This window comes from Mytilus edulis, unplaced genomic scaffold (assembly GCF_963676685.1).
Source record: "Mytilus edulis unplaced genomic scaffold, xbMytEdul2.2 SCAFFOLD_700, whole genome shotgun sequence".
Classification (NCBI taxonomy): domain Eukaryota; kingdom Metazoa; phylum Mollusca; class Bivalvia; order Mytilida; family Mytilidae; genus Mytilus; species Mytilus edulis.
This window is the reverse complement of record NW_027266938.1, coordinates 1-12,579: the sequence shown is the minus strand read 5'-3', so window position 1 is coordinate 12,579 and position 12,579 is coordinate 1. Positions and strand designations below refer to the sequence as shown.

Here is a 12,579-nt window from a genome sequence, read left to right as displayed (position 1 = left end):
AGTCAGGGGTACTACTTGTACAAGTGTATTTTATTTACTTGAAGAAGTGAAAAAAAATATACACATATAAGTAAATAAATAATGTTTGAATAATCTCCCCTTAATTTTCTGAAAAATTTACTTGTATAAGTAAATTTTTCTTACAATCCAATAAAAATCCTCAAGTTTTGAGATGTAAAATCATGCCTTTAATGATTTTTCCCAGGTTTGCTCAAATTTTTTCATTAAAGTTCAATGTTTCATCTCATTAATTCATCAAAGAAACTGATTGAGCAAAGATCCTGTATATTTGCGCAAGACATTCAAAAATTGCTCCTTTGGGGCTTGTAAATGAACAGTGTTAAGAAGATAACAGACAAATGGGACTTTCATTGTCCATGAAATTACACTTAAATGATTAGTAAAGGCATCTGCAAAGGGTACACAATTTAAAATTCTATTAGAGCAAGGAAATTTTAAGAATTCAAGAAAAGAAGAAAGGATGATTTTTTTACTTATACAAGTAAAAAATTCTGAATGCCTAAGGGACATAACTAAGCCAATTTTTTTTTTACCTATACAAGTAAATAAAATTCACTTGTATAAGTATCCTACAAATTTACTTATAAGTTATATGTGTATATTTTTTTTTACTTCTTCAAGTAAATAAAATACACTTGTACAAGTAGTACCCCTGACTGTAAGTGGTACATACATGTATTTATACCTACAAATGTACATGTATAAACTCCAAAAATTTGTTAAAACACATTAAATTCCAAACCAGGTTAAATAGAATTGAGTTGAAAAGAGGCCAACCAACAAGTTAAATTAAGGACTTATATTGGAACTACATTGTTAATCCATATTTGAAAAAATTGAGAAAAGACAGATTATGAATTAAATGTATAGTTTTGTGTAAGGACATTGTAATATGTATAAATGTCACATAAGTTTAAAATGGCATACCTGTGATGCACTAAGTCTTATGCAATATTGAAATATTGTTTAAGCTGATAATTAGACTGACCAGTCACCTTATTAACACCTGGTAAGCATACATGTTCACCTGAAACAGAAAAGTGTTGTTTATTTCTTGTTCTCAACAGGTGTGAGTGTAAAAAAATAACTAGATAAAGATACCATAAAATATTACTTTAAAAAAATGACTGTATTTTGTAAAAATAAACTACAAAGTTCTGTTAAATTTAAATTTTTTTTTTTAACTTTTATTATTAGAGAGTGATTACTGCAAAATGAAGGATAAGACACTTGCAGTGACAAAATGGTTACAGTGTTTTCACAAACTTCCATCATTTCCTGAAATGGTCTAGACACTTTATTTTTCACACTTCTGTTGACAAACATTTGCATGGTTTTTTATGTTTTTCTTCTCTTTTACTAGCCAGTTGACACTGAGGTTGTTAGTTTCAGCCCTGCACTTGGCAGGTGCAGTCAACTCCAATATCTCTTGACAAGGATTCCCCGGTTTGTCAACTGTTGTCAGATTACATGTTGTAGAACCTAATGTTTTCTAGATGATCGACTGATCCTTTTGCCCTCAATCCTGCCTTTAGTTGTAATATCAACAGCCATCCTTTTATATCCTAAGACCCATACATGTACATTATTTAGATCTGGTCAATCTTGATCTGTTACGAAAATTTGACAACCACTGCCATAATAACCATAATCACTATCAATTACACTGTCAACACTGGGGTTTGACTTCCAACTTCTCACATTGGCAGGTGTGGACAACTAAATTCTCTATGACTATTAACTATAGCTTGGATTTACAGTTCTCCTATTGAAAATCCATGGTTCTCTCCTACTTCTCCCACCAATAAAAAGTGGCTGCCACAAAAAGCCAATAGTGTTGGGCCACAATTAAAAATATTTTGGTTTGCCCCACAATTAAAAATATTTTGGTTTGCCCAAACCCTACCCAAGGTTGAGACAGTGGGTAGGTAGGTAGGCATTTTTTTATATTTTTTTAAAAGAAATTGAAGTATCGGATGTTCATTACTCTTCATGCTTATCTGATTAAAAAAAAACTTCTTCAAATCAGGACAATAAAAGAATTTGAGTAGGCAGCTTTTTTCTGGGTAGGTAGGGTTTGGGCAAACAAACCTATTCTTTTTTATGGCCTTGGGGAGTCAGTTGTTGGTCATTGCATTCATTGTAAAGACCATAGTAATTAACTTATAAATATTCATTAGGTAGTTCAGGTCCACAAGGAGATAGTTGTGACCAAAAACAATTCTCTATAAAAATTTACATTTTGGTGGACCTGGCTTTTAGTTATTCCCCAGCGAGACAATCGATTCAAATTAAGTCAGCATTGATAGGTTGCTGTAACTCCAATGTTTATAACTGAATGTCAATGTTCACACTCAAGTTGGTGTTAAAATTTAAAATATGATTGAAAATGACCATTTTTAGCTTGGCTAAGATGCATTAAAAGTAGTTCACACTCCCATCCTTTAAAAGTGAGACCCATTCATTAAAAATATGCTACTAGGGAAAATACTGGTGCCAGTAAATAAAAATATTGTTCAAACAATCGAAAGTTAACAATTTTACATAGATTAGAACATGTAGAACCTGTCTGAACAATCCACTTTTAAAGTCACTTGATAATTATTTATATATTATCACCAAGTTCCCAGTACTTAAAAATATTGAAAGGAAATTTGATAACAGCTTTAAACAATCAGGTGTTACATTCATTATGAATGGATATTATCATGAAATACAAATCATCCATTAGCTAATATTGGGGTATCTATATATATGTAGAATCAAGTACACTTGCAAAAAGATCCCTCATATACTTGTTCTGATTAAACAGGAAAAAAATATACATATGCTTGCTTCCTGCCTCCAAGCTGGAAAAAAACTTGTACATAAGTCAATTCTAAGAACCACAACACGCAGACCGAGCTCGAAACTTGGGCTGTGGTTGATTTTAGGTTCAAGGGTTATGTCCCTTTTTATCCCAAATTTAGCTGATATTACAGAGTTATCTCCCTGTAGTGTTAGGTACCACCTTAAATGGGTATCATCAGTCTAGCTTGATGTTCATGGTTTCATTGGTCAATATTTAGTTTTAATAGTTAGTTCCTCTTCTAAGATACTATTAAGCACTAGGTCAAAAGGGTTCATATGTTCTTGACCTCATTTTCATGTTTTATTGGTTAATGATAATATGAGTTTTCCTGGCTACGTCTCTTTCTTAGATATTATAAGCAATAGGGTCAACTATATATTTGGTACATGGAATGATTATAAGTGTACATGTCTGTCTGGTAGGGTTTATCTGATCACAACATCATTTTCATAGTTCATTGCATTGCCTGGTCAAGTTTTCATGATTTGATCTTTAACATTTTCTTGTACAATGTATACTAAAAGTCTCACATATTTATTTGTAAGAGTTCCTGGTCATTGCTTGTTATTAGAAATATCCTTCATTCACAGAGTTTCAAAACTACCGGTATTTCAGAATAGGAAGGAGCAGGACTTTTAAATATTAGGACGGCAATTCTGAAAATGAATGCTGTTGAATTTGAATCATACATGTATTTAAGGGTTTTCTAAGAATTAATGGTCTATAGCTACCATGGCCAGTACCTTTGTAAATAAAAGGTCACAGACCTTGGGGAAGTTGTCTTATTTTTACCCTTGTCTGATTTTAAAAATTTGAATAAGACATTTAAAATTTTTACATGTTTCCAGTGTAATTCCAGCTTAATTTACATCTCTTACTAAAAAAAGAAATCCAAAAACAATTGATAAATTGTAGTTTACACATCTAAGAATTATTCAGAGTTGAGCATTAGCATGACTACACATGGACTAGTACATCAGTAGTTAATATAGAATGGTACAGTATTAAATCAATAACTTTCCATGACTTACAAAATTTTATTCTTCACTGTAAAATAGTGTTACTATACAAATCCTTGTTCAAAATGATATATAGAATTTGATTTAAAATTAAATTTTTACAATTTGAAAAATTTATTTCTTAAGATGTTCATGATGTTGATTAAATTCATCATATTTTGTAAATTTATACAGAGTTCATTGTAACCTTAAAGTTAAATGGTTTTAAATAACTTCTAAATTCACTCAATGTACAGTTAGTTTTACATATTTAGTAATTTGGCGTGGTCTCTTTAGCTTGTTGACATAACTTTTTAAAAGCCATGTTTGATCATATAGATTTACTCAAGTATTTTTAAGTCTTTTATTGAAATTTTAAAGCTATTTGTTAAAAGTTAGCGTCCTTTTATAGAATTTCTAAATCTCATGTGCTCATTAAAGAGGGATTTTCAGATGGATTAAATATGTGACAACGCTTGACCATGTGTTTGTCCATCTTTATGTTTTATTTATTATAAAGTGGATATTGTAATACACAGTGCATGGAAAAAATAACAGTAAGTTCAAATATTTTCTTGCTTCACTTTTTTACAAATCAAAATTTGCGAATTCTTATAATTATCTAAATTTATCTAGACTTATAATTACTTTATTGTACTTGTTGAAATTTGAAAAGTATTTTGTTTGTAATTTTTTTGGGGAAATGGCTTTTGACAACTAATATATGTACAAAAGTATTCCATTGTCATGATTGTCTAGATTAAAAATTAGATTTTTGTTAAAAGTAGGGTTGTCAATGAAAAGCCCTTTGAATGGGTAAAAGTACTAGTGTTACAAGAGTTTTGTTACAATACTTAATAAATCCATGTCATGTATGTATGTATTCATGATATTCAGATCCCCACCCCCCTTATTTAACAGTTAACTTTTATTTACAGTAGTGTTTAGGGCTTCGATTGAAACAAAGATTTTGATCACATGAATTTATAAAGAAAGAATTTGAATGAATTAGGTTGACAATATAATATTTGTTTAGGATAAACCATGCACGTTAAAAATTCCATCTCTGTATAAATACACTGTTATAGTAATAGGGTGTTTTCAAAATAAAATTTATACATGACTTTCAATGACTTTAGGCATGCAATTAAAAAAAAGAATGTAATGTTAGTACAAATATTAGATCATAATCAATTCTAAAACATTTGAATAATTTATTTTGTTTAATATTTAATGTTGTGAAAAAGGTGACAAGTTTGTTGACAATAGATTGAAATCAATATAGCTTTTTATCAAAAAATCAATTAGGAATTAAAAAAGACAATTTAGTTTAAAGTTTTAAATCTACACAATATTTAAAGGGTAAACAAACTGATATGCTTTTGAAGATATAATGTAAAGAATGTATGGTACTATTTTTCCTTCAGGTAAATAATCTTGTACAGGTGAATAAATTTTCCAAGTCTAAACATGACTGTTAATCCTGAAATTACACTATAGGTGTCATGCTAGGCATGGTCTGTCCGGACATGGCACATAACAACATGGAGCACTCACCCATTACAATTAAGGGATTAATTAATGATTGTGTTTCAATCATCTAACTGCTGGACTAAATTAATTAGTTTGTAATTAATCAAATAAACAAGTGATATACATGTTTTGATACAAGAAAAAACATGAAATGGACAATGTTTAACCTTGATATAGTATATATATCCAGGGCTTGGATTCAGTTAGCTATGAAATCTCAAAATGTTGATCAAAAACTTAGAGGAATATCATCTCTCTGATAGTGATGTTTCAAAAGCTCAAATTTTCTTTGACTTGGTCAATACCAACATGGAGAAAATACTCAAACCATTAGATGTTATTAAATCAGTGGAATTATGCAAGCCATGTGATTTCTCTATAAACGAAATAGACATTATGAGTGTTGAAGATAATTCATGTGATCAGTGTGAAATTAATAGAATTAATGAAGATGAACTTATTAAACCATGTGACTTCAGTATCAATGAGGAGAACGGGAGTATTGAGGTAAATTTGTCATCTTATTTGCATAATTAAAAATAATTAGTATTTTGTTGATGTTTTGTAATTTGAAGGTTAAATGCATCCTTGATTTAAACTTATTTAAGTGTTAATGCATCTTCTAATACAGAATCATTTATCTTTTCAGGATTACCAAGTGTTGAACTTGTTGGGGAAGGGGGGTTTCGCATGTGTGTACAGGGCAAGGTCAAACAAAACAGGCGAAGAGGTCGCCATAAAGATGATTGACAAGAAACTAATGAAGGCAGCTGGCATGGCTGCTAGAGTGAAAAAAGAAGTAGAAATTCATTCAAGACTGAAGCATCCAGCAATTTTAGAGGTGAATATAAATTTAACTTCAAACACAATGCTGACTATGAAAATTATCATAGTGCTATTCTACACTACTATATAGTTATCTTTTGCACAAAGGATAAAAGAGCTAATTGAAAGTGACTTCATCGCTAGTACCAATGTTAATTTCCTTCTAATTGGAGTATGCAGATATTTATCATGTTTATTATTAAGAATGTCAGTTTCATTGATGCACATGTATGATTGTATATTGGATTTGAGATGATGAAACTGATGATGAGTAAGATGGGACATTTATTGATTGTTCATAGCTATAAAACATCATCATCCATGTAGGTGGCTTGCAGACTCGTTAATCAAGGTGTTGTTAAAAGTAATTCTTATGTCATTATTACTGAGTAATTAGCTGTTGTGTGAGATACTTAATTAGGTCAACCATACTCACCTTAATGACATCAATTGCATGAAATTAACATTTGAAATGAGATTAGTTAAACACTTTAATGAAAGGGAATGATTAGTAAGGTGTTAGGTTGCTTGTTTTAGTAAGCTTGTATGTTGTTAATTATCAAATCAGTATTTAATCATTTGGCTTGGGTGTTGTTTGAAATTAACTGTAAATGTCTTTATTACTTAGCTTGTATTGTCCAAACCCATCAACACGATCAATAAACAAATCAGCTAACAACATGATATATTTTAAATTCAATTAGATGGATCACAATAAAAATATGGAATAAGAAATTAATTTTCATGAAAGATAATTGAGGAATAAAAAATTGATTTGGGGAAAAAAAACATCCTTAAATTTTTCAAATTTTGTAATTATGTTGAAGAGTTTAATCTCAAACACACCTTTTCAAGCCTTTCCATTTTTCTTTTGATCATTCAGTCTTAAAGGCACTTGAACGTAAATAGCCAAACCTTTTTGGCATAACGGAATGCATACAAAAATTTGATAATCGAACATTAACCGGTAACTTTCAGTGCACGTTGGAACAAATCTGTGCAGATATGCACTACTTCTTAAGTGCAGTGTTGTAACTGGTCAGTTTTAGGTGCAAAGTTTAAAATAATAAGTATTAGATTGTGTAAATGTGCCAAAATAGTATCCAGACCATATACTGAAGCAGTAATATGCTTAGCATGTTAAATGTATTGATTTAACCTTTAGTTTATTACTTTAAAGGGTTCAATTGATCAAAGGTCAGGTGAAAAGTTGAACTTCTCTTTGAAGTATTTGTCCTATAATGTAATCCTTTTAAATCTGTGATCAGCTTATGTAACCCTTTAAGAAATTTGAATGGATTAAATAACTGCCACCCCCATGTTGTAAATTTAAAACATTGTAATTTTTTTTTCTTGCAGTTGTACAACTATTTTGAAGACAGCAACTATGTGTACTTGGTGCTTGAAATTTGCGCTAATGGAGAACTCAACAGATATCTTAAAGCCAACTGCAAAGTTTTATCTGAATTGGAAGGTTGGTATTTCTAACAGCAATTCTCTGAAATACAATAAAAGTGTATTAAAACTGTAACATTAATCATGGTTATAAACCTGCAATGGTCAACAATTTAGCTTTATTCAACTTAACCCAGAAATAACAATAAAATTGTATGAAAACAGTCACTATTATGATAATAAAACTTTCTTACAATGAATAAATTTCTACATTGAAGCTTTCAGTGTGTTAACTATTTTGTGCATATCTTTATTTAACATTTGCATTTGTATTTTCAGCTCGACACTTCATGGTACAGATTGTATCAGGGATGTTATATCTCCACTCTCACGGAATACTCCACAGAGATCTGACTCTTGCCAATTTACTACTCACAAAATCTATGGACGTTGTAAGTGTATAATAAAAACATTAATGTTGTTTCCATGCATGTCTAAAGCATTTCTATTTGTTTCATTTAAAATTTGCCTTTGAATTTCTTTTAAAAAAAAGATGTAAAAAATAAAAGTGTAATTCAATGTAGGAGAGAAAAAAAGATTTCAGAAAATTTCATTGAATTATTTATGGACTTATTAAATCTTATGGAAAGCAAACTTAACATTTAAAACATGTATGTTTTTATATTTGTAGAAAATAGCTGATTTTGGTCTTGCTACACAACTAAAATATACTGAAGAAAAACATTTTACCATGTGTGGAACACCAAATTATATTTCTCCGTAAGTATATTATCTTTTAAAAAGAATAAAATAGATAATTTTGCTTGTGACTTAAGGTATAAAGATGAAGCATATTCTGTATTATGTCAAGAAAAAGAAATAAATCTTGAGTTTTCTCCTTCAAAGATTTGAATTTTTGTAGTCTTTGCATTGTTTAATAAAGTTATAAAGATTTTTATTAATGATTAATATTATTTATATTGTAGTGAAATAGCCATAAGAGGAGCTCATGGTTTAGAAACTGATGTCTGGTCCTTAGGTTGTATGTTGTACACATTTATGGTAGGCAAGCCTCCATTTGATACAGATGCTGTTAGGAGTACACTGAACAGAGTTATTACAGCAGCATTTGATCTCCCAAATCATTTATCACAAGAGGCCAAAGACCTCTTACAATCATTGTTGAAGAAAATCCAAAAGATAGAATTCCTTTACCAGGTATGTAGGAATGAGTTTATATTTTGGGAGGGGGATTAAGAAGAAAATATTTGAAAAAAAAATGTATTCAGATAAAAATCTTGGCAGTATAATTTTAATTTATTTTTAGTATTTCATTTATTTGTTTTAATTAGAATTAAATATTTTTGAAAATTTACCACATGTTTAGTTAATTATATTATCCAATTAAGGTACTTGAAGTCATTGGAAATTAAATTAGTCCAACCATTGACTATATTCCATCAATTAATTAATATTTTATACCCCTTAATCATATTCAATAGTTTCAAATTTGTCAAGAAAAGTTTTTGAAACAAGAATAAACATGACTATCATTTACTTGTATATTTATACTTGAAATTATTTGTTTTAGTCATTTCACTTTTAAAAGTTACAAGATGTTAAGCTTAGGTACACAGACTTATATAAAGATAAAAGTCCATTTTAACAATAGATTTTTTCTTCTTTAAATTTTCTTTACATTTGTTTTTATTGATTTTAATATTTATTTATTTTGTTTTTCAGAGGTGCTAAATCATCCTTTCATGACTAAATATGCATCAACAGAATTTAAAGGTCCACAGGTAATTGTCTACATACACCTATCTTATGCTTATATAATTTATACATTTATATTATTTTCTATGTCTAGTTTATCTTGTTTGATACTAAACAAAACAAAAAGAGAATTTAAAAAATCTAATTTCATTTGATATTAAAACTGATTAAAAAAACAAAGTATAAAGAGTAATTCTTTTAACAAAGTTTAAAAAATTTCAAGATTTGTAACTGAAATATTTTAATGATGATATTTTCTATTTATAGAATTTCGGTGAGACATCCATTGATAGTGGTAGAGGAACCATGGCAACTATTTCAACCACAGCATCCAGGGTGTCAACAAGGCCCCGCCCCTTCCCAGCATTCCCTATGGAATCTGGAATCTCTGAAGGAGACGAGGGACCAATTGAAGAAAGACAAATACTCAAAGAATTCTGAGGATTTGAACCTTTTTTCGGGACCAAATACGCCACAATTGAGGCACCCACCATCTCCACCAGTTAGACTGAGGGATAGGTAGGCATAGCAATTAAAAATTTAAAAATATTAAAAGAAATATTAAACTTTTAAAGACTGAAGTTTATAAGAAATTGAAAAGGTGGGGTTGTTTTTTTTTTTTCAGATTTCTGTAATTAATTTTGCTGCATAAAGCAGATTTATTGGCAAACTTTTATTTCTGACATTTATAGATAAGAAGACATAAGAATTGTAAAGAAAACAATTGACTAGTATTAATGAATGACTTTTTCCTCCATTTTCAGTGAACGTGAAGCAGCAAGAATGCAAATGAATCAACAGCAGGGTGATTCTGGACATTTCCTTAGGAATACTAACCAAGATAAAGCTCAAGAAAGACTATTCAAAGCTAAACAAATGGAGAATTACTTAGAACAACAAAACAACCGTGCCGGACAACAGTTTGATCCAGCAAAATATCAGGATCGTGCCAACACACCAAGTAACTCATCAGGATGGTCCTGTAGCATGTCTCTGCATAGCAATGACAAACCAAGTCATACCGACATAAGCAAACCTTCTGTAGCCTCAGACGTTTCATCGCAGGATGAATTTAGTCTACACAATACAAAGAAAATACTCAATTTTGATAGTGACAGTCACTCCACTGGTCAACATGGCAGTTGGCACGAAAAATCTAAAGACAGTGTAAAAAATATGGAACGACAACACAGTCAGATGAAAAAATATGGACGCAGTCGATCGTTAGAAAACTTCCTTGACAATGATGAAGAAGATTCTAATTCGCAAGGTGCTAAAGTAGAAATTAAATCCCAGCGATCGGTAGAGGAAGCTAAAAGCTCAACAACCAAAACAATTAGAGATGTTGTATTACCATTAACTGCCATTCGTCTTCGACCAATCAGACAAAGAACGAGAAATGCTATTGTAAGTTTCTTATGAATTGCGGTGTAATTATGAAATGAAAATTTATTAATAATCATTAAATTCAGATGCTTGAAAGAAAAAATTGTGAATTTTAAGTTGAAAAATAATTGGCATAGAAAGTAAAACATTCTATTTTATTTCAGTTTTTGGTAATGAATACTTTGTTTTGATGAATTGTAAAGATGTTTATATTTTGTTTTACAGGTCAACATTTTAGAATCTGGAGAAGTTTGCATGGAATTTGTCAAACTGAAACAAAAGGTGGAAAAAGTTGTTGAAGTCATGGTTATATCTGTTGATGGTCAGAAAATCAATGTTTACCAGCCAAACAGAGGCAAAGGGGACCCAGTTGGAGAAGAACCTGTTGCTCTGCCAACTGAACCAATCAAATCATTTGTATTTGATCTGTTACCTGAAAAGTATTGGAAGAAGTACCAGTATGCAGCAAGGTAAATTATCTCCCCTTTTGAAATTACTTGCATTAACATAATTATATTTTTTTGGTTGAATCTTTTTTCAACTCCTTTCTAAAAATAAATGTGTTTGATCATTATTTCCACTCAAAACTTTATAAAAATATAAGAAACAAAAATTAAAACAAACTAAAAACCCAAGGCAAAAACATTTTTTATTTAATTATTTTGTATTTTTACAGATTTGTCAAACTGGTTAGATCCAAGACTCCAAAGATAACTATGTATACACAGAAAGCCAAATGTATGTTGATGGAAAACAGTCCGTCTCCAGACTTTGAAGCAGTATTTTATGATGGTAGGTTTCGGAATTTGAAACATGTATATGTTATCTTTTTTGAAAATAATTATTCAATATTAAAATTACTAATGTTTATGTGACAAGAGTGAACTATATAAATGTGAATGTGTATGTTTTACGAATTAAGTCTTTTGCACAAGTTTGTTCTCCCCCATATATCTTTGAGAAGTTTGAAAAATATATATATATATAGATTTGTGATCGTTATTTAAGTTTGGTGAGATATTAACATGATAAATGTTTTGAAAAGGCTCTCATCCTTTGGAAGACGATGATAGTCTAAGCGATTTAATGGAGTCCAGACCGTATCCTTTCGTCCCTTCATGGAGTAAGTCGACACATTGTGGCTATAGCTAACAGAACTACTTTCTTTATAGATGTGCATACTCACTCCTCTCACATTTTACCAGAATTAATGTTGTGTGTGATTTTTTTCCCCACCTTTTTATGCACATGGTATTTTCATGCTTTATAGCTCACAGTGTGTATATTGTACTCCTGTTTTCTATTAACACTATATATATATTGTAACTCTGATACTTCTGGCTTTTTTGGCAAATTGTAGTCATTTTCTCATATTTTAATGTGTTATTAAATGAATTTAAACATGTTAAAACGTAAAATTTATTATGTTTTAAAAAAAAAGTTGAAAATGATAAAAAAAAAAAAAAAAAAAAAAATAACATGAAAGGAAAAAAAATATCTTGATATCAAAGTTAGGACTTAAAAAAATAAATATAAGATATAAATCATCATATAGATATATAAACACACCCAAAACTGATGAAAGTATATAAATTACTTTAAATTTTCTATGTTTTAAAATCTTGTTTCATATTGTAATGGGGTTTGTTTTAATTTTTCAGGTGCTAAATTCACAATGAGTTCCAGTAGTATGAGAATTATTGAGAAAACTGGGACATCCTTGGTGCTAGATTCAGAGGAAACAGCTCAGAGACTGGCTGAAGATACCAAACAATTGTTAGAATATGTCAAACA

General features: G+C 29.9%; 1 protein-coding gene across 1 annotated transcript; it reads left to right on the top strand.

Moving 5' to 3' along the window:
• Nucleotides 1-5,309: 5,309 nt before the first annotated feature.
• Nucleotides 5,310-12,575, top strand: LOC139504618 (serine/threonine-protein kinase PLK4-like; the record flags this gene model as incomplete). Its single annotated transcript, XM_071294666.1, is given in 15 exon segments — nt 5,310-5,910; nt 6,053-6,244; nt 7,588-7,702; nt 7,963-8,075; nt 8,315-8,403; nt 8,610-8,809; nt 8,812-8,841; nt 9,367-9,425; nt 9,667-9,791; nt 9,793-9,918; nt 10,164-10,806; nt 11,011-11,255; nt 11,462-11,577; nt 11,831-11,908; nt 12,447-12,575. Coding segments are annotated over 15 exon segments (2,545 nt in total), but the record flags the coding sequence as incomplete, so codon positions are not given.
• Between the last annotated feature and the right edge of the window lie 4 nt (nt 12,576-12,579).